The 23,509-nt window shown below is 41.6% G+C and overlaps 1 protein-coding gene across 10 annotated transcripts in view; it reads left to right on the forward strand.

Annotated features, from left to right (window-relative positions):
* Slc4a4 (solute carrier family 4 member 4) overlaps nt 1-23,509 on the forward strand; it is a 329,139-nt gene that overhangs the window by 201,747 nt on the left and 103,883 nt on the right. For all 10 annotated transcript variants that reach the window (XM_063240311.1, XM_063240312.1, XM_063240308.1 and 7 more), the window contains one exon: nt 18,210-18,367. In XM_063240311.1, the coding sequence (XP_063096381.1) occupies nt 18,210-18,367 (158 nt within the window). The remainder of the gene's footprint in view (nt 1-18,209; nt 18,368-23,509) is intronic.

Below are 23,509 nucleotides of genomic sequence, written 5' to 3' on the forward strand. Positions count from 1 at the left end.
AGGGTTAAATCAAAGCATGCATGATTGAAAGTCATTTCAGAGTTTCTGAGTACTAGGAAACATGTTTGGCTTGGTGTGTTAGGGATGCCTGTGTGTCCTGCTCCTAGGGATGTTGGCTGTACCCTGATTTTGCTCCTCACTGCATGGTCTTGGGCAGTGCCTATGTCCCTGGGCTCTCTGGTAAAGAGGCTTGTTTGTTTGGTTCCTACTCAGTCCATGAGTGCCTTTTTAAAAATTTAAGTTTTTATGTTAAATTTTGTTGGAGGGTCTCTCTAAGTCACTGCCTTGTGTAGGCTGGGTTGAAACTTGTGACTCTGGTATCTCAGCCCGTTAGAGTGTGGGATTACAGGCTGTGCCATCATGCCTGGCTTCTTAGAGGATTTTTAGCTCGATAAACACTCACTTCCAAATGTGTTAGGGTATAGCCACTGAGATGTGGAGGAGGCTTTTAAGTTCATGGCACTTGCAGCTTACAATTCTGTGCTAAGCAGATGCATCAGCAGTTTGGATTAGGATACGAGGTATTAACAGCAGATAGGCAGAGGACACAAGACAGACCAGGTTAGCTGTCTTAACTGTAAATAGCAGGATCAGTATGGATAATGATTGTGATAGGCTTGGAACCACAGGAATTTAGCAAGAATAAAGGTAAACCACGTAAGTTCACAGTATGAGTAAAAACAATGTATGAAAAGTGCTGTTTCATTTGGGTAGAAACTTCATGATTTTCATCAAATTTAGACTTCTCAAAAGTGCTCATATCCAAAAATGGTTGAGGGGATGTGATGGCCACGGTCAGCAGGTGCCCAGGTACTAACAATCAGATTTAAGAAGAAACATTGAAGTAAGTCAGGGCTTTCAAGGTGAGAAGCCAGAGGGAAGGAGAGTGGGCACAGTCTTGTGGGGAGAGAAAACACGTTTATTGTCTGTTGCTCCAGGCATAAAATTACAGAAGCAGGTGGATGTTCCGTGAAGGCAGTTTTATTTCAATGTGAGGATGAATTTAGAGGAAATAGTGCTTTGTCACAAATTTATTTATGAAGGCTTTCTTAAAGCCTCAATTAGGAGTCAAGATAACAACAACCACAAAGACGCAGTCCCTGCCTAGGACTCTTGCTCTGGTTTTCAGGGTAAATGATGTTAAATGGTAAGTGTCCCAGCCGGGAGAAAGGACTTTGACTCCTGCGGGAATGGCAGACCAAGGGGCCACGCAAATGACTTCTTGGACTGCGTGCTTTTCCTTCTACTGTGATGTCCAAAGGAAGCAAAGCTGTATTGTAGGAATAGAGTCAGAAGGCAGATGTGGACTCCGTAACCGTTTCTGACTTGGTGCATGTCAGCGGATGGCACATGGGGTGACAGAACCAGTGGTGGGACAGTGCGCACCCCCTGGAAGACAGTGTGACTGACCCTGGGGCTCAGCTGTGTTGGTAATCCAGACCCTCCCTGCCACTCCATTCCGGGAAACCTCCATGCACGTGTTGCCTGCCCTCGTGTCTGATCCCTGCTCGCCCCCTGAGCTCCTGTTGGCCTCTTATTCAGTGTTCTCTGTTGTTCTAATTTAGTGCATGTTCTCAGAGACCTCAGTGCAGGGTACATGAAAAAATCTGCTAAATAAATAATAGCATGACTACTAGAGATTTAATTATAGCTCGGCAGCTGCCTGTTTGAAATGTTCTGCTGAGGCCATATGGTCCTTGCATTCCCTGCCCTGGGAGGCCCTGTCCCCACACTTCCTGGTGAGAGGATTGCACTCTTGAGGCTGCTTGTGCCTGCGGGGGCAGCTCTGTCCACAGATGGACTTGACATGGACAGTTTCTCAGTAGACCCCAAGGCACCACACCCCCTGCGCAGCTCCTAGGAGTCATGTCTACCTGTTAGCATTGTGGGCAGGGTTTTGTTGCCACAGTTGATGTGCTGGGTCAGGATATTTCCACACTGCACCCCTCTAATTTCTTTTTAAAACTGTTTCAGTGGGTGATTATTTTCATTGTTTTTCTACACTGGTGGGGACAGGAGTACGGTGGCTCAGGAAAGTGAGCCCTCTGCTCTCTGAAGAGTGTAACTGTGGACCCATGTTTGGCTTCTTGAGGTCTCAGGATAGCCAAGATTGGGTACTTTCAGGTACTTACAGGTCCAGGACTCTGGTTGGTAAGTGACTCGGGTAATTCTTGTGCCAGTAACGCACATCAGGAGGGGGCTGGTCTTTGCTTCCCAGTGCGGTGCTCTGAGCCCCTCTCCCATAGTGTTTAGGAAGTTGAAACTTCCCATTTCTTCACCCATGCAAGTCTTTTCATGTAAGAGAGTGACTGGCAGAGTTGGCTTTTAGTGCTTCTTAGACCCCCTCCATGCCGAGGACCCATTTGAACTGGTGATGCACCCATCAGAAAATATACAATAAACACAAAGACTCAGAAAGTTGTCTATAACTTCAAGGTGCTCTCAAACTCCCTGAATTTTCACCAGGGACCTCCAAGGATGCTGCCCCATGCTTTGATCAGAGACCCACCCTCTTCTTTCCAAGCGATGGGAAATGTTGAGGACCATGACACAGAAGGTACAAGGTCTGAGCAACTCAGAGGTTCACATGGGTCAAGGACAGTGCCTTTGAGTTCGTGGCTGGTCCTGGGGTTGAGCACAGGGTAGGGACTTCAGGTGCAGTGTTTTCTGAGTTCATGCAAAAGAAAAATGTTCTGCATCAGTGTCTGTTTGCCCAGCCCTTGACTGTCACCGCCTGGTGCCTGTGTTATGTAGGATGAGTCTGCCTTCCTGCCTCACGTAGCCTAAACTTTTTGTTTTTCAGAGCAGTCTGTGTATGTTTTTAGACTAGCTACCCTGACTGGGATGTGTGCAGAAGAAAATGCAGAGAGAACATTTCCCTGAAACTGTAATTCCCTGGAGTCACTAACCCTACAAGGCAAATTGTCTGTTTGTCTGACTTTCTTTGGTTATTCCTTCTGCATTCTTTCTGTGCTTACTACAGCCAGCAGTTGTGGAGCATGAATGAGACCCTGTGGTTTCTCTTGGGGGAATCTGAGTGGGAAGACAGTTAATAATACTGGTTTTCAGATATTAACAAGTAGGGCAAGAGTTAGAAATAAAGGCTTTTCCCTAAAATTCAAAATTTTGTATTTGCATTAAATGTGGTCAGAATCTATCTACATTTTACTTTTATTTCTCTGGAAGAGAAAAACTTTATTTATCTCTTTCCTTTTGTCTTCCTGGAACTATATTAAAACTCTTCCATTACCATTCTCTAAGTATCTGCTGTGCTATTTCAGGCACTGTGGTAGGAGCTTTCTACATGTTGTCTATAGCATGTGATGTGTTATCACCAACCGTACTCCACAGATGAAGAAGCTAAATATAGAGGGTAACTCTGTGGTTTTAGCAGCTGCTCCATAGGCTAAGAGAAAACTTTAGGGCATGGATATTTTTAGGGCCAGATAAATGTCACGGATGTGTCCATCAGTCACCAGTGCTTGTGCTGGCTGTGGAGAGCACGAGGCATTTGAAGAACTCACTTTCCATGCTGCAGAGAGCACCAAACTCACCCAAGTTTTCACCCTGAGTCCTGTACATTCCGTGTTTCACTTTTTCTGGAATCTGTTTCAGTATTCAGTCCTCTTTGATGTTCTCTTGATGTGGGTCCTGTTCATCTTCCCCATTGAACACATTTATCGAGAGGCCTATGACCTGCTCAGCATGGTTGAAAGATGACCTCACTCATGTCTAATAGCTCTACCGTAAAGTGGCCAATCAGTCTCCCCATGGAGCAGTCTCAGTTTAAGGAAATGAAGCAACTGGCCAAGCTTGCACAGCTTGTAAGTTCTAGAACTCAGATGTGCACAGAGGACTGTCCGACTCTGACAGTTTCCTCCATATTTCCATTTAAAACAACTGTCCGGCAGCTACCGAGCTTGGACTGTGCAGATAGTCTTTAGTTTGAATTCATGTTCTACTCTTCCTACCTTCATTCTCTTATTCAAGTTATGTAGTCTAAACCGTACTTCCTGCACGGATCAATGGAACCAGAAATGATTATTTGCTTATAGGGATGTGGTGAAAATGTAACACAATGATGCATGCAAAATTCAGTATTTAACCAGACATCATTGATTAGAAAATGTTGGTCATCATTGTTATTATTAATCATTTAAAACTGTTATTGAAAGCTTTTGTGCCTCTTTTTTTAAAGTACTTATAATTTTAAAAAATAGTGGGTTTCAAAAAAGCAAAAGACATTTACAAAACTACACTGTGAAGAAGAAGATTGAAGAGGACACAAGAAAATGGACAGACGTCCCCTGCTCCTGCATAGGCAGGACTAACACTCTCAGAATGGTCACAGTCCCAAAAGTGCTCTACAGATTTAACGCAGCCCCACTCAGAATGCATCTAGAGAAAACAGTCCAGAAATTATATGGAACCAGAAGAGACTCCAAACACCAAAAGTAATTTTGGGCAAATGAGAGCGTAGCAGGTGACATAGCAATGTCAGACTTCACACTACCTGCAGAGCACAGTGATCAGGCAGCACAGTAGGATTAAAACAGACATGTGGGTCAGTGGGACAGAAGTGAGGGTAAAGAAATCTCCCAAACATACTCTACTATTTGATCTTTGACTGAAGGTCCAGAAGCATATATTGGAGGAAAAATAGCCTGTCAACAAGTGGTGTTGGAAAACCTGGTTACCCATTTGTAGAAGAATACTGGACCCTTATCTCTCACCTTACACTAAATTAAAATCAAAATAGATCAAAAATCTAAACATTAAAACAGAAATATCAAACCATCTTGAAGACAAAATAGATAAAACATCTGAAGACATAATAGTAGAAAATAATTTTTCTTAAGAGAATGTCAATCATACAGGAAATAGCAAGAATCAACAAATAGGATTATGTCAGGCTAAAAGCTTCTGTACAGCAAAAGATTCAATCAATAGACTGAAGAGACTACCTATAGAATGGGAGAAAAATTTTGCCAGCTATTCCTGGACAGAGGACTAATATCTAGAGTATACAAATAACTAAAAAAAATTCAACTCCTAAATTTAAAGACCCAGTCAAGAAAAGAACAGACACTTTACAAGGGAAGAAATATACATGGATAACAAATATTGCAAACATTGCTCATTAGAGAAATGCAAATTAAATTAATGCTAGGATTCCATCTTAGTCCGGAAAGAATGGCAACCATTAGGAAATCAAACAATAACAAATGCTGGCATGGCTATGGTGAGAAGAGAACTCTCCTACATTGTTGGTGGAAACTAGTACAACCATTATGGAAATTAGAATAGAGATTTATTAAAGAATTAAAATTAGAAATTCCATATAGCCTAGTTATTCCCCTATTATATATCTTCCTCAAAGAGCTAAAGTCAGCGTACTACAGCAATACTTGGATACTAGTGTTTGTAATAGCATAATTTGTAGCAGCTAAGTCCTGGAAGCAGATGACTGAATAAAGGAAATGTGGTATCTATATATCATGGAATACTACTTGGGTAAAAAGAATGGCAAACTTGAGGCACGTGTAGGAAAATGGATGCACCTAGAAAAAATAATGTTAAATAAAGTTAAATAAAGCAGCACACAAGCTTCAGGGCTGCCTGGTGTCCACGTACAGACACAGAGGATGGAAAAGATAGATAGACAGGGCCAGCGGGATGGGTCCTGACCAACAGAGAAATGTCCAAGGGAACAAGAAGGGGTAAAAGGGAGAGGAAGGGAAGTGAGGGGAGTCAAGATACGCCATATGCAGGAACCGAAAAGCTCCAGTCAGTGTAGACATTGTCAGCTATAACATGTGCTAAAAGAAATAGTATCAACAATTATGAAAAAGGTGACTGGGGAACCGGAGGGGGAAGAGGAGAGAAGGGAATGGGTTAAATAAAAACAAGCTGTAATACGTACATCTAACTGCTCCCCAAGGTGATTATAACCTTACAGATATGTACTAATAAAGAAGTGGGTTTCAATGAATGTTGTCATTTGATCATATCTGTACCCAAATTACTCTTAAAATCTCCCTCCTCTCCTTATTCCCTTCCTTTTGTCAAATAATAGTCTCTCTTCTACTCTTATGTCATCTTTTATAGATTCCACAGATCAGCGACAGTATGTGCAATTTGTCTTTCTCAGTCTGTGTTATTTCATGTAGCATGATGATCTCTTGTTCTAACCATATTTCCACAAGTGATGAAATTTCCTTGTTTAATGGCTGAAGAATGCCATTTTCTTTATCCATTCATGTGTTGACAGCCACCTGGGCTGGGTCTGTATCTTGGCTCCTGTGAAGTGTGCATAACCTTGGATGTGCAGGTGACCCGCAGTGTGCTAACTTTAATCACTTTGGGTCTGTACCAAGTAGTGGCGGAAGGTGGATCAAATGGTAGCTCTGACTTTAGTTTTTGAGCACCTCCATACTGATTTCCGTAGTGGCTGTACTAGTGTACATCATCTGGCTTTGGGTTCCTTTTCCTTGTATCTTCATCAGTGTTGTGTTTTGCATTCTTGATGACAGCCATTCTGATCACGGTGAGCTGTTTTCTCCGTGTTGTTTTGATTTGCATTTCCCTAAAGGATAGCAGCGTTGAACCTTTCTTTACCTGTGTTTTGGCTATTTGTACTTCTTTTGAGAAGTTTTTAATTCATTTTCCCATTTACTGATTAGGCTTTTTGATTTTTTGGTGTTAATATTTTCAATTATTTGTGTTTGAGATGTTTTTATGTTTCTATATTCTAGATATTAATCTGCTGTGGGGGGGGGATAGTGGGAAGAGACTCCGTCCCACTCTGGAGGTGGTCTCTTCACTCATTAGTTGATTCCCTTTTGATGCAAGAGCTTTTTAATGTGACATAGTCCCATTTATTGACTCACTATTATTTTCTGTGCTCCTGGAGTCCTTTTTTGAAATTCTTTGCCTGTGTCTCTGGCTTCAAGTGTTTACCCTGTGTTTTCTTCTAATAGTTTTAAAGCTTTAGGTATTATTCCTAGGTTTTTGATCCGCTTTGGATTGATTTTTATATAGGGTGAGAAATAGAGATCTAGTTTCTCTCGTCTACATATCAATAATAAGTTTCTCCACCACTATTTGTCAGAGTCTGTCTTTTTTCCACCACATATTTTTGGCCCCTTTGTAACAAAACCAGATGACTATAAAGGCCTGAGTTTGTTTCTGTCCCTCCTCTCCTCTCCTCTCCTCTCCTCTCCTCTCCTCTCCTCTCCTCTCCTCTCCTCTTTTCTCTTCTCTTGATCTATGTTTATTATTGGTGCCAGTGCCACGGCTGTGGTACTATAGTTTATAGAATAATTTGAAATTGAATATTATGATGGCTCTAGACTTTTGGTTTAGGATTGCTTTGGCTATTTGCAGTCTTTCGTGTTTCATATGAAATTTAGAATTATTTTTTCTAGTTTTGTGGAGAAATATTGGAACTTTGACAGACTGCATTGAATCTGTAGATCACTTTTGATCATACTGCCACTTTAATATTAGCTCACCAAAAACATACAGCTAAACAGCCAGGCCAGTATAGAATCCAGACCTGAGAATGCTCCGACCATTGCTGTAGGCTATGCAACCCTTACTGTCTGAGGGAGGAATTTTGCCACCTCAAGTTTAGAAGCTCCCGTCCTGCAATTTCTGGGCTTTCCAATCAGCAAACCAAAGTTAAGCATCCTCATTGGTCTGTGAACATGGGAGGTCTTTCCATCTTCTGGTGTCTTTAGTTTAGTTTAGTTTGTTTAGTTTGTTTCTTCAATGTCTGAAATAGTGGTCACAGAAGTCTTTTACCTCCTTAGTGATTCCCGAGTGTTTAATTTTTGAAGCTATTGTGAATGGAATTATTTTCCTGATTTTTTCTCAACTACTTTCTTGGTAGCATATAAAGGAGGTGTTGGTAGTTACTGCTGATTTGTGTATCCTGGCCTTTGTGCCTCTTAACAGCAATGGTCCCTTTAGAATTCAGTGTTACTGCAAGATTCAAAATCATTAATGAAGAAGTACTTCAGTGTGCAGCTAATTCCTTCAGGACCCTTTTTCAAAAATGCTCTCATAAACTTCAGCCTAGGGGAAGCACTTCGAGTGCTTTACAGGGATTTTTGTTATTGTTGTTAAAGAGTAAATGATATCAATGTATTTTAGAACCAGTAAATGTTTTCTTTTATTATCTGAGGCTGTTCTGTAGTTTGCTGCTACCACATGGAACATTTTTCTAGAGCTCCTCTCTATCTGTCTTGTTTCCTTTCTCTGTCTCTGTGTCTGTCTCTGTCTCTGTCTCTGTGTCTGTCTCTGTCTCTGTCTCTGTCTCTGTCTCTGTCTCTGTGTCTGTCTCTGTCTCTGTCTCTGTCTCTCTGTCTCTCTCTCTCTCTCTCTCTCTCTCTCTCTGTCTCTGTCTCTGTGCCTCTCTGCCTCTCTCTGTCTCTCTCTCTCTCTGCAGTTTAACCCAGAACCTCTCTCATGCTAAGCAAGTGCTCTACCACTGAGTTGCATCCCCAGCCCAGGTCTTACATCTTTGTGCAGATTATAGTGATGCCACAACACAGATGTGATCGTGTGACTTCCTGTGTTACACAAACTTAAATGAATGATTATGTCAAGGCGATGACTTTATAAGGCATCAGGGAAACAAGGTTGCATAATAATGTTTCTTTTTATAGGGTACTTTAGGAACCTCTTTAAAGCACTCACAGTCAAGGAAGAGTCACAGGGAAGCCAAGCAGTGAAAGCTTTGTGCTGAGTATGATTACAGAGTCAGGCTGGGGGAGGAGGGAACCCAGGGTGAGGCTTGCCCTTCCCGTGGGGCCTGGCTGCTGGGTGGAGGCACAGGGGCCTGTGAGAGCAGGGGAGGTAGGAGAGTATGCGCAGAAGGACTGTCCTGTCAGGTAGAGTACTAGATGCTTCAGGGCTCCTGCCTTGGGGCACGGAGCTGGAAACCTGTGTTTGTGCACATTGGGGTTCAGGACACAACTGCAAAAGGGAGGAGCTTCTAGAAAAACCCCCTAACTTGGGTAGCACCTTGGTTATTGGTTTTTTAAAAAATACTTTTTCAGGTGATACTCTCTGTATTTTAATATTCTTTTTTCCTGCCTTTGTCTCTCATGTATCTATTTCATGTGAAGTATATTAACATTTTAAAGGGTACTCATTATTAATTGTTGAAGGTTAGCTGCACAGACCCTAAACAAATGAGGGTGTTTAACACTGGTTTGCTGACTGGAAAGCCCAGAGATTGTAGGACGGGAGCTTCTAAACTTGAGGTGGCAAAATTCCTTCCACAGACAGTAAGGGTTGCATAGCCTACAGCAATGGACAGAGCATTCTCAGGTCTGGATTCTATACTGGCCTGGCTATTTAGCTGTATGTTTTTGGTGAAGACTCTTAAACTTTATGAGTCTTTGTTTCCCTCATCTGTAAAATGTAATAATACATTTTTTCAGAAGCTAGCTGTAGTAATTTAATTAAATGAACACATGTGAAATATTTAAAAATTATTCATATTTGACAACATTTTAATAAGACACAAAATGTGACTTGGAGATTTTGACAAGTTGACTTTTAAACTAGTTCATTACTTGATTTCCTTCTGTTTAGGAAACCGGAATTAATGAATTGTACTTAATGTTCTATTTAGTTTAATATCCATTGTAAATGTGCTGCTTTGCAGAATCATTTGCATTAATGGTGATGTCTAAATTTGGAAGGAAATGTTGTAAAATAAAAATTTTATACTTGGGACTGTTTTCACTTTGACATTGTAGTTTGTAAAAATGGAAAAACAAGCAGAAGAGTGTTCAAAAGTGTGGATAGTCACGAAGCCTTTGGCCATCTTGTTTTGCTTGATAACATCTTGTTATGTTTAATAACTTACATTTTATACATTTAGGAAATCTCAGACCATGTTATCAATGTTGAGTATCAATAATACTATTAGTGCCAGAATTTTAGATTCTATGGGTTATCATTACTTGATTTTATGGGCTCTCATTGCTTGAGAAGAGTGACAGCTCTTTTTAGGGTTCTTCGGCATTGGGCCAATCATTATATTTAGCCATTTGAAACGATTTCCTAAATCACAGTTTGAAGATAACCTAAGAATCAGAGTTTTCATAACAGCAATGCAAATCATATTTTTAGTAGTTTTCCGTATCACACCAAAAATGTCTTGTCCCAACAATTACTTTAACAAATACATAAAGAATATCCTTATTTAACAGAGAAGTTTTAATATAATTTCTGTGTGCTCTTAGAGTAAAGGCAATACTTGCTAAGTAAAGAGAATAGTGATTTTTTTTGGTGCTGTGAATCAAACTCACGACCTCACACTTGCCAGGCAGGCACTTATGCCACCGAGCTAAATCCCCAGGCCCAAGAATAGTGATTCTTATCTTCTCCTTTGTCTGCTGTTTCCTAGTTGGATAACCATGTCTTTACAGGAAGGAGGTTAAGTTGAGGAAAGGAATGGTCAGGGGCATGTTTAAAATGTGTTTGTTCAGGCTACTGAGGAACACCCAACCCTATCTACAGCCCAGCACTGCCAGAAGACCATCGGGGTAATGGGTGCATCAAGAAACAATGCCAAAGAGCTGTTGCTAACAATTAAATCCTTGTCTTCAAACTCCAGAGTGGAACTCAGGTGAACGAGGAAGACCCTTTGGACCTCGCATGATAGCTTTTAGAAGGCTAGAAGCAAAGCATTCTCCTACTGAGTCTGAGCTTTGTAGTCGGAATCCAAACTTGGATCATGGATCTTCCTTCTTTTCTACAAGAAAGACCAGAAGATAGCTTTCAGTGAGACTTACTGTCCCAGGACCCAGGGCAGAGATGGTGTAGGTTGTCTAAGAATTTGATGTTTGAATTATCCCTTTTCTCTCGTAGCCATAAAATAGGAGGGACTCTGGAACTGTGGGGAGGATGAGAGGAAGAGACAAGTTCTAACCATTGCTAACCATGGAAGCCAGCTCTAGGCAATGTCTGTAGTAATCCGGATCCCAGGCCCCACAGTTTGGTTCTGTAGATGTGCTTCCAGTAGACAGAGTTCTGAATAGATTAAGTTCTTGATGGTTCAAATCTATTTCAAACTTCCTTCTGAGATTAGTTCACAGAATCAATATTTGACTGCCACTTCATCTCAGCCCTGTTGGAAGCTAACTTTGGCTCTACTTTTCTTTGTATCTTATTAAATATCCGTGTGTGTGTGTGTGCGTGTACAAACCCTAAGTGTACTTCATAAGTTTTGCATTGTGAACACTCCTGGTGTGGTTTGAATTTCCTGTGGAACAGGGTTGGGAGTTATGCTCCCCCTTTTGAGCAGGATTAGCTTTACTGACTAGAGACCTCCCCCAGAATGCAGCATTCACAGTGCAGACCTGAAGGAGAGAGCAGCCCTCACCAGATGCAGGTGCTTTGACCCTGGACTTCCCAGTTTCCAGAACTATGTTAAATTTCTGTTCTTTGTGAATTACTCAGGCTCAAACATTTTACTGTAGAAGCACATGTGAACCAGTCCTGTAAAATTGTTGCTCAGAGTGTAAAATAGAATGTGACAACTGTTGTATATTGTTTTCTAGTTCATTAGTTTACTCTTTCACTTGTATTATTTCCTTTATTCTGCCTTCTTTGGGTTTCATTTGCTACTTTATTCTTATCTCTCAATGAGTATATTTATACCATTAAATTGCAGATTTTCTCCTTTTGTAAAGTTTTCAGTTAGAGCTGTGAATGTTACTAAATGCACATGGTTAAGCTGTATTCCAAGCTTTAATATGCAGTGTTTTCAGATGATGAGTATACTAACCACACAATTCAGTAATCATAATCATATTTCAGTCTCTAGGACAACTATTTTGTTTCCAAACTCCTGAAATTCTTTATCTTACAAAATCAATATTTTAAAAATTTTATGAAGTTATCTTAGCGTCCATGTCTGATATCTTCAATGTGTAGCTCTCATTTTATCTTACCTACTAATATGTTTGGTAATTTCCGATTGAACTTCAGATGTAATACATATGCAGTAGAAATAATTTGATATTGTAAATGATGTTGTCTTTCTTAGTACATTATTTTGCTCTTGACTATAGTGAAGCTGGGACAGGCCTGCTAAATACTGGATGAGGAACTGAGCAGATTGGGAACTGAGTTTTAGTCCTTTGATTCACTGAGTACAGAGCCCCAGCCCTACGTCCAGCCATATAGAATATACATCCGAGAGTCACAGGCTCAGAGGCAGTTATTCTGACAGGGAGGTAGAACTGCGCCTTAGAGCAGGTTGAATCTGTGGGCCAGCCCCGTGGATGAAGGTACTGAGTCTCTTTCTCCGTCAGCAGCTGTGCAGTGGGAGAAACAACCAAGTTGCTTCTTATTTTCAAGGTATCAACCTTCCCACCAGACAGTGTCTCATTCAATTTATTAACAGTGAATTTATCAACTTGGTCATTTTTGCTGAGTGTGGAGAACGTGAAAGGGCAGAAGCACGGAGGCAGTAAGGTGACAGGACATTGTTTCCCACCTGAACAGTTAATATTATTGTTTGTGTAGAGAAAATGAACAAATGGCACCCTCAGAGGCCGCAAGTCTTCTCCTAGAAGACTCTCTGACCTAGGCTTTGGGTTCTCTGAATTCTAGTGTCTCTGGCATGTCATTTTTCCTGACACTATATGATAGGTCCAGCACAGGAGCTGTCTCAGTCAGAGTCACCCGTAGGGGGAACTCAGTAACTTTTCTTTTAGAAAAGACGCTTTTGTTAATGAAGAGATGCAGCTAACAGTTACTTCAGGGTAAAATGGCAAAGAGACCCCTGGGCGTACTACTAGACCTTGGCCCTGCTGTATCTTCTGCAGCGCACGGTCTGGAACTGGGATGGCTTCTGCTGACTTCTGCCTACTGCATGACTTTATTTGGGAAAGAAGAAGAGCTTACAGTCCCCAAAAGAACAAGGGAAAATAAGCTAAAAAGAAGAAAAGAGGAAGGGAAAGAGCATCAGTAGGTTGAAGAAAGAACATCAAGAAGAACTTCAGGAATAATTTCTTTGTCCAGGAAAAGAAGTGTTAGCATGCGGACAGGAGCAGGGTGAATTGAGAGTAAATACAGATTGGAAGATTACTCTCCTAGAGGGAGAAAGAGACCAGAATCAAGGGAGGCGCTGTGGATGCAAACCTTGTCAAAAGGAGAAAATTCACTTAACTGTGTATGATATTTAAATACCACTTGTAAGTAAGTGTATCGAGTAGTTAGCAGGCTCATATTCTCATGAATCAGATTCAAAGGACAAAGCCTGTGTGCTTTTGCTTAGAAATAATACTTAATACTATATATGCAATTATTTTAATGTGTTAATAATGGTGAAATAAGGGAGAAGAATCTAAATACCTGACTAGTATCAGAGGGATATATGATTGCTTAGACCTACTTAGTAGGCAAGGCTAAGGGTCTGCGGAGACGGCTGAGGGTCATCAGAATAGAACAGTATAATCAAGTGGTGGTATTGGCTAGTTAAGACTGACCAGCAGCCACACTGTGATGGGCCTGTATGTAAAGCTTAAAATACGCAAACGACTTTCACAGACGAGGGGGAGAATCTGAGATCCAGATGGAGAGTGGAAGACTGACTTTTTAAGTTAGCTTTATGTATGCACATCACTTGGGTATGAATAAGTTTCTCAACATCAAATAGAACTGTCATCTAAAGTAAGCTACCTCTTTTACAATAGTTCATTTATTGTGCTTTATCCATTCAAAATTCTAGTTTCTTGGCACGGTAATACTGTCAGATCACTGGATTCAGAAAGTAAGGGAGGTTAAGAAATGATAAAACATTCATGGTGGAGGACAAGCTGTATGATTCTAAGTCTTTACTGTGAGACCTTTCTGCCCAAGAGAGAACAGTATAAAAAGAACCTGAAATGTGAACATGGAGATTCAAAGAGCTTGTGTCACAAGCTGTTAAAGATATAAGCAAAAATAAAAACAAAGTAAGTTCACAAAATTGCTGAGCTAGCCAAACGATGTAGTGATTCCAGCTCCGCAGACAGTTACTTAAAATCCACTTCTCTGAAGCCAAAGTTGGCAAAAGCCTTTTTCTTTACAGAGTGTTCATACAGCTAGCTGCACACAGTCTAGCCTGGTATCCCTTTGAGAAGCAACTCCTTTACACAACTAAATACCAAATTTTCCCAAAGCATTGGGTGTCTGTGGGTTACCCATCCACCCTTTTATGCAGTGACTCTTCTCAGAGGCGGAGTTTGAAAGCATGACCCTATCTGTGACTTTCATCCACTTTGTGGTCTGGGTGAGATGCACAGAATGCCTGTGGTAAGAGGAAGTTAAGGAGGTTGATTGAGAAGAGCAGGAAAATAACCCCCATTCATCCATTCACTCACTCAGCAACAAATTCATCGAACCATCGAACCATTCTTTTCAGCAGTTTTGTAGACAGCAGGGACAGAACACTCAACAAATCAGATAGCTGTATCTGCCTCTAGCGAACTTGTATTTCAATGAGGAGGCAGACAATATCAGAGACCACTAGCACGTATGATGTGTTTGATGGTATAGGTGTGAGCAGAAAAAAGGAAGCAGGAGGAGTAGGAAGTATTTATGAGGAGATTGGAGCTGGAATTTTAACCTGAGTGCCTGGGGAAAGCACCTCTGCTGAGAAAGTGATGTAAACAGTGGAAGACGTGAGGGAGAGGCTATGCAGACCTCCTCCAGAGGATGCAGTGTGTGGGACCCAAGTGCGTGTGCTGGGAGCGACAGAGAGAGGATGGGCAGCTGGAGTAGTGGTCAAAGACAGACCAGCAGATGGGGTCAGCAGTGAGTCAGGGATGCGGCACCACAGGGTAGCTTGTGGGTGGTAGGTTGGGTTCAGGTTGTAGTAAAGACCTTGGCTCCACTACTGACATAGCAGCCTATGGAAGGCAGAAACAGGAAGAATACAATCTGACTCCTAATTGCCTGCTCTGGCTGCTTTGGAGAATAGACTGGGATGGGGGCCAGGTGGGAAACCAGTGCTGTGATCCAGAAGTGATCATTGTGTGTACCAGGGTGGTGGCCACAATACTGGATCCATCCAGCTGGACTCTGGATGTATCAGTGCAGATCCAGCAGAATCTGCTGATGCAGTGGATGTAGGGTATGGACAAAAGAGAAGAGTTGACAATGACAGCAAGGGTTTTGCATTCACCAGAAAAGGAAGACTACAGGTATCAGAGGATCTCGGAAAGGCTCACTTTATGCATATGAAATTTGGAATATATATTAGAACCCCAAGTGGAGATGTTTTAGGTGTGGAGTTTAGGGCAGAGGTTCTGGCCTCACACATAGAATGTGTGAGTCATCAGTACAGTAGGTAGTGTTTAAAGGATGAGACTCAAAGAGGTCACCAGCAGAGACTGTGCAGAGAGGAACAGTATATCCTAAGGACAGAGTTCTGGGGCACTTTAGCCACTAAGCACATTTACTTCAGCATGTATGTTAGTTTCTCTCAGAACACTAGATCTCACAAAGTTTTAAATACACTAAACTAAAAGAACATGCCTTCACAGCATTCTTCAGAGCGTGCAGAAGTTAGTTCATATTCTTCAGCCTTATAAATACCTTGCTGGTATGGGTTTGTTAGTCTCAGTAAAGATAGTGTAGTACTAGTTAGACACTTTGTGTAAGTGTGTAACCACCTGGGATATGTTGCTTCAACCTCACGAGAAGTGGGGAAAGATTAAGGTATGATTGAGAATGGAGCCCTGTAGTTCCCGAGGAAGTGGGTGGCGATGGCAGGGTATCGTAGCTCAGCTCTAAAGGATGTTTAGAAAAGGTGGAAATAGAAAAAGGGTAACTTTGGACAGTGAGGATGAGAATTAAGTACATGAAACAGAAGAGGATTATAGTCAGATCAGCTGTCTACCTGGAGCAAGGAGTCTGCTGTAGAGAAGGGAAGGTGGGTGAGATGATCAGTTTTGTGCTCTGTGTTGGGAGTGGAAGGCCGCTTTGGAGAAAGTTTGGGGATATTGTTTTGCATGTATCTGTACCACATGGCTGTACCCTACATATTCCTTTGTGTAACTCCTTAAGTGATCACAACAGTTTTGACAACTTATGATTTTAGACCCTTCTATAGCTGCTATTTTCATGTGTAAAAACTAAAAATGAATTTTTAGGATATCTGCATTTATAAAGGATTAATAGTAAAAATTATGGAGAATTCCATACTACTTAAAAGTGGGCGTGCTTTTATTTTATTTGCTAGCTTCCACTAAATCCCTAGTCTTTCTAAGACTTTCTTGACACTTTCTAAGACACTGTCTTGATTTTTGTCACATAGTTTTTCTTTCTTTCTTTCTTTTTGTACTGGGAGTCAGATGAGGACTTTGTGCTTGCCAGGGAGGCACTGTGACGCTGATCTGATCTGTGTGCCCTGCACAAATAGCTTTCTTGTTATCTGCAGTACCAAAGTGAAGAAAACAACCTTACAGACATGTTCCTGAGGGTGATGGAGACCTGGGGTCTCTTCAGTGACGGCTGAAAGTGAAATGTCGGTATAATATTCTTATTAATGAAGGGAATTGGGTCGTGCCTGCCACTGCCCATTTTAGGAGTAATCTGTGCAGAAAATATTAAGCTCTGGGTGATAACTGTGTATCAGAAATCTGTATTTTAATATGGTCTTGCAAAATTCTTTGTCTTTCCATGATTACCAAAGTATTTTGCTTGAGTTGTGTGAAAGAATAAGGGCCTCAGAGAGGCTGTGTTACGCAGTCCTTACTCCAAGAAGTTGCCTGACACCTGCTCTGCTCTCCGCGCATGCTCCTGGGGCAGCGTGCCTGAATGTCGTGCTGATGTCTGTGTCCTTAGCTGGGCTGACCCTCCACCCCACCTCGGAACTAAGAAGGCTGACAGGCTCCTGCTGGAATCTGATCCTTCCATGGTGCTGTGGGCATTATCCCAGTAGTTCGAGGCTGCCTGGGCTGCTTTTCCATTGTTCCTTACATTTCTTGGAAAACGTTACTCTTCCTACCAGATCATCCTCTTTACCAAAAGGTTGCGGGGCCCAGCTTAAACCCCCATTTTTTGTGCCTTCATCTGCTGCCCTCCCTCTCTCCTCTCTGCATGGTAGCAGTGTTTCTCAGTCATGATCTCTCTCCCTGAGTCCACTGCCACACTTGTCCTGGTTTGCTCTGCACCCTGCTGTCCTCTGTGCAGGCCAGTTCAAGCTCCCGGGCACCGCCATCTTGCCAGCATCCCTTGTTTGTTCCTAGCTCTCATCTTATTTCAATTTGCAGCAGTCTTGGACTTAGTCAACACCCTTTTCCTCTGTGGTTTTCCTTTTCTTGCTGTGCTGCTCTTCCTGATGTGGCCTCCTACTCGGAGGAGAAGAGAGGCAGAGTGATGCAGGGTATGCTTTCACCCCTTTGCTCTGCACTTGCACTAATGGCTGTGTTCCCCACCTGTGGGCTTGGGCTACGGTAGTGTCTCCAGAACTGTTTTCCTGTCCACCTTCTGCTGTCATCTCCCACCTGAAACTTCAGAGCCCTTAACCAGGCCCAGGGCACTGTGCCTGGCTCCCCTCACCCTCATTTCCTTGGCTTTTTTCTTCCTCTTGAGCTCCCTGGTCCAGCTGCTACCATGACAGACTTCCCAGTGCTCCCCTAGGGCAGCCTCCATCCCGGCTGGAAGCCTGGCTCATCCTGGTCTCCACCTGGTGTGCTCTTTGTCAGCTGTCCATGTGCTGGCACCCCGCACACATGTTTCTTCAGAGGTCCCCCTGCCTACCATACTTGAAGATAGTGCCCTCTGACCAACTGTTTCTCCTGTGTGTTTAAGTCGCACTTTATCCCCCACTTATAGAAACTTGAGCTCAGGCAGGGCTGGTAACAAGCCTGTCTGCCTCAGTTTCTCTGGATTTCATCACTGCCAGGCTCTTAAAATAGCTGCATGATAAGCTTTTGCTGAATAAGTGAATAAATCGATGGAGGGAATTATTATATTATGCATTGTTCTATACATGAGCCATCCTCGATTTTTTTAAATCTAGGGCAAAGCTATATGCTTACTTTGATGCTCTGTTTAACATGGTGTAATTGTGGCTAGCTACAGACTGTTGTGCAAAGACGCCAAGAAAGAGAACTCTGTGAGACACCTGGTTTCTCTTCTTGTTTCCCTCTCTGTAAATAAATCTTGTCTGCTTGACTTTTCTCATGCAGTTGAAGAATAAGTTCATGAAAAAGCTGCCGCGGGACGCAGAAGCTTCCAATGTGCTTGTGGGGGAAGTCGACTTCCTGGATGCCCCTTTCATCGCCTTTGTCCGGCTGCAGCAGGCGGTCATGCTGGGTGCCCTGACTGAGGTCCCTGTGCCCACGAGGTAAGCTGCTCCCAGCTGCTGCAGCCTGTGGGATGTGCATGGGAAAGGCCCTGCCTCACAGGCCTGGACCGCCACAGACTGAGGGGACCTCCAGGCTGCTGGAGGAGTGGATGGAATTAAGGGGAGAATCTGACTATAATTTATGGAGGAATGGACTAGTTTCTCATGACTTATTCTATTTAATATTTGTAAATATCTTTTACCATGCAAGCTGTAGTATCCAGATTTAACCAATGAAGTCTATCCATAGCAAATGGTGTGGTGGTAACTGTTGCTTTCATTTATGCACTCAGTGTCTCATCGGAAAATGGTCCTAGGTTCATGCATACATTTCATATATATGCACATCTCTAAAAATCTCTAGGCTTCACACCAAAGCTTGCACGCTTTATAGTTACAAGGATCTTTTTTTTTAAAAAAAATTTTTATTTTAAAGAGATTAAGACAAAAGAGGACATAACAAAGCAGATCAGATCAGAACAATGCAAGTAACACAGCATTTTACCACAAGACAACCCATAATTAACAATAACTACCATAGTGTCTCTTTCTTTGAAATAGTTGAGCATAGCTTCATATGTGATAGTATCAAGCATAACAAACAGTATCAAACCATTTAAGAGAATGAAAGCATTACAGGGCTTTCAGAACCAAGTAGCAGAGAATGAACAATGGCTACTCTATTATCTCATTTTCCATAGAAAATTTGTTTATACTATCACACATAATACTATCCAATAAGATAACAGGATAGAACCAAAGGCAACAAAAAAACAAAAGCATGTAGGACTTCAGAGTAAGATGATTACTAAGTCAGCTCTGGCTATTCTAATGTCTTCTTTTCTTTAAAATAGCTGTTTATACTATCATAGATAACAAAATCAAACAAAATAGGATAAAACAATTCCAACTAATGAATGCGGTTACAAGGTTGCCACATCCATTTTATATTGCAAGAAAGCGCATGGCCAGAGCTGTGGCCCTGTTCCTGTGGCACCGCGCAGGACCTGGAATCCTCTTTGCTCCTTTGATGCTGTGCTCCCTGGACTTCAGGAAGCTTGACTTAAGGCTGCAATTATTTTAAAACAAGTTAATGCTTCACTTAAACTTGTGCTGAGGAAAAGTTTAAAGAGAAACTGGTGCTTGGTCTGACATTAGGAAATTACCATATGATAGAACTTTGGGTGGGTGTGCTTTCTTTAGGTCCCAGGGCAGGGGAAGATGACTGTGTCTCTCTCCTGTCCTTTCCTTTTCCTTCTGTGAATGCCAAGGTCAGCGAATCCTCCTTAGGGAGCTCAGATCTTTAGAGCATGATTATTAACCAACAGTGGCAAGAAGCTCATGCTTTGTTTTGAGCCAGGGTAGAAGGAAACTTAGGAGAGAGAAAGCTTCCTTTGGGTCTCTCAATTCAGGCCATTGTTAGTGGATGCTTTTTTACCCAATGTTTAATTTCTTAGGCACAAATAGGGATGACATATAGGGCAATCTTTGGAAAAACAACAGTGGAAAGGAGATGATCATAGCTTATTCAGTTAATGGGATTATCATGATTTGTGTTTTCTGTAACTTAGCTTTTTGCTTGAAAATGGTCCAGCAGATCCTTGCAGTTCTAGCTGAGCAATCACCTGGCAAACCGCTGACTCAGGCAGGGCTAGGGCTGGAGGCCAGCTCAGGCCCCAGCAGCTAGCTTTATTTATGTCTTTTTAGACTAACTTTACTGAGGCTTGAAAGAAAAAAAAAAAACATGCCAGGGAGTGTTAAAGAAAATTGCTGTTGCCTTTTCATTTTTATGACTATTTTTCTTTAGAGACTGCAAATAAAAAAACTATTTTAAAAGGCCTTTTTGCCTCACAAAGTACATATGCATTGAGTAGAGAATCGGAGTCATTTTTGTGTCCCTTTTGTAGTCTTTTCTTGCTTGGCTGATTCTTTTTCCTTTGGTCTGAGAGGGTGGTCTTCATTTAGGGGTGAAATAGAGCATCATTTTAATTAATGAGAGAAGCCACACTATCCAAGGGAGTATAATTCAGTAATATTAGAAAACTGTGTCAAGGCAATAAATATATCCTTGCATGTTAACATTTTCTGAGCAAATAGTCATTTATTTGCTGTCCTGAAAACCAGTAAAGGCTGTAATCGTGGAGACAGGAGTTACATTCATTATTTTAGTTGCAATCTGAGGCCATTTACCATGGGTACATCCTGTGAGATCCAATAAAGGAAATCTCCTAAGGAGTGTGATGGTCATTGCTAAGGACTGGTCTGCCTTCCAGGAGAGGCTTCAAAGTGAGTACTACTCTGTCACACTGCATGGAGACAACAGGACAGTCTGATCTTCTATGACCATCTTTCCTGTTAAAAGTGGAGGAAAGATACTCCAATATTATCATTGCATCAGTGTTCCTAGTAAGCGGCTTGACTGCCGGGCACCTGTTTAGAAGCGTGGCTCTAGAGATCCCTTGTGTAGCTTCACACATTTTTCTGCTTATTGTTACTGATCCATTTGTTTTAGCCTTTTCTTGAAGCTGTAAGGCTATCAGCTGAGTGGGTAGATGTCAGATGTCAGTCTAGGCAGGCCTTTATACCATTTGTGTGAAAGCAAACAAAATGTGGTCTGTGATGTTTGAGAACTTGGTAGGCTGCTGCCCACTCATTTTTGAGCTAAATGTGGGGTAAATATTGTTACTATCACTTTATAGGTGAAAGATAGAGGCAAAGGGAAGACTATCAGTGCTAGAAATGAATGCAGATTTCTGACTTTGAGGCCAGATTTTAGGGAGAGCCTAGGGAGATACTTAGAATGGGCGAGAAAAAAATGTTTAGGCCTCTCCCATGAAGTACATTAAAAATCCTAGATTTCTTTATAATTTTTTGGTCTTGAGTTGTATATCTAAGGCAAATGGTTCTTTAGTACTCCAAAGTAACAAGATGTTTACCCTTTTATCATACTGTAAGTTAATATATATTATGTTATAAATAATTACTTGCCTAAGAAAAATAGTTTGTACTTATTTTTTAGAACCATTTAAAAACAGTCATTCACAGGACTGAGACAGAGCTCCTGCTAGTTCCCACTAGTCTAATTGCTTTCTGGTGGTAGCCAAATGCAGTGTAGTTAGTTGTGGTGGTTTGTGATCCTCGTGAATACACTGTGAAAGGTGCAGCTTAGCCACATTCTCCAAAGCTGCTAAATATGAATAAATGGGTTATTTGATTCACTGTTGTTCTGAGGGAAAGGAGATTAGTGCATGCTGAGTTTATTCTAGAAATAGCTATGATGTATCAGGAAAGCGGGGTAGACATCCTTTCTGAAAAGATGGAGTGGTTTAGGAAGGCTGGCTCCATTTCGGATATTAAGCTGTTTCTGCCTGTAATTATTTAGTGAATGTGAGCTTTGGCCATTGGTTCCAGAAGCGCATCATCTGGTACTTCTTTTTGTTATGGAGAATGCTAGAGGCATCCTTTCCAGGCATAATTAGTCATTTGAGAAAGCTCACAAAAGTAGAAAAGGGCCTCATGAAGATGCTTGAAACAACCAGGCACTGTTAAAAATTCAAAGTCTGACTTATTTCATTATGAGTGAATAAAAGGAACTCAGCACATAAATTATTTTTTTTTCTGAGCTGTCAACATGGTCTCTGCCCTTCCAGCTACACAAATGTGGTGTTTGCTCTAATTTGTTAATAAAGAAAAAAGCTTCTGGTTAAAAATAACATCTGTTGGTTGACAAAAATCAGCTTTGGTTAAGAAAGAAGTTTTCAGTAAAAGCTGTGTTGCCAGGCTGTCTTTCCATCACGGAGCTGTAACCACTGAGGCTTCCTCACAGAGGGGAGGGGAGACTGTGAGTGGGGCAGAGGTGGCTCTGCGTGCCCCGCTTTCTCCCATGTTGCATCTCATTTCCACAGCGTTTTGCAGATCTGAGGCATGTTTAGGGTCTCTTTGTTCCTGCAGATGAAGTTCCTGGCTTGAGGTAATGTTTCCTACCACTCGTGGTTGATCAGCTTCCTTCTATTTCTTGTTGCAAGAAGGTGAATTTATTGAGTGGTTCCTGACACCAGAAAAGTTTAACAGCATGTCGCCATGTTGGTGATTTTTCATTAAACTTTTTAAAAAGGTTCCAGGAAGAGGACTAGTACCTTTGTATCTAGGTTACTGAGCCTGCAAATTTCTCACCTCATGTGTGTCATAGACACCATTGATCTGTTGCTTCCTGTCATTGTTTGTTATTATTTAGTAGAGACCAACATGTTGTATGAAGATGTGTGCCTCACCTCATAGGATTTAACTCACAGTCATACTCTATCATTCTTGGAGGAGTCACCCATCTCCTGCCCAAGTTTAACTCCTATTAGTCATTGAGGGTGTTTGTTTGTTTGTTTTACTAACAAGTGAGTCTTTCAGCTTGGAGCCATTTGGTCAACCTGGTGATTAATGCATGTCAGCTGATAGTGTATATAACATGTATTCATAAGTTGGAATCATGATAAGGGTATTAGCAAGAGGTAGGAAGAGCTACAGGGTGGTTTGGAAAGGTTTTGGGTATCATGCATTACTGAGAAGTTAATCCATAGATGCTCTGAAGTAATACAGAATGGCAGGTAGAAGAAATCCATTCTTTAAAAGTACAGTAAGGATTCAAAGTGTGACATATTTTTTTGTGTGGCACCACATTTGCACATTTTGCTTAGAATAGTGTCCTTGTTGTCTTCTTGGCAGCTGTCCATCTGCAGGCAGGAAAATAGAGCCAGGAAATATAGTCATCCACTAGAATTTCTTAATGGGATTGATAGTTTGCTTTAGTGATACATTTTAAATGTGTTTTCATACACTCAAAACAAAGATAAGTCCCTTTAGAAAGTCCACTTCACTGTCATAAAGTAGTACTTTACAAGGCTGTATGCAGTGATACATGATTATATGTCTAGTGGTCAGTGACAAGGAAGAACAATTCCAGTATGAGTTAAACTTTAGTGTCTGCGGAAGTGAGATGCAGTTCTGACCCTGATTTCTCCATGCCCGGGGGACCTTCATGCTGCCTGTTCCTTGTTCGGTCCCTCACTGTGCGATCACCAGCGGCGAGTGTGCCATCCCCTCCTCAGCTGGTTTCTGCACAAATAAATACTGGATGGTTTCACGATTATC

Source organism: Cavia porcellus, unplaced genomic scaffold (genome assembly GCF_034190915.1).
Source record: "Cavia porcellus strain 051 isolate PalLab524CR breed Dunkin Hartley unplaced genomic scaffold, mCavPor4.1 scaffold_30, whole genome shotgun sequence".
In the NCBI taxonomy this organism is placed as follows: Eukaryota; Metazoa; Chordata; class Mammalia; order Rodentia; family Caviidae; genus Cavia; species Cavia porcellus.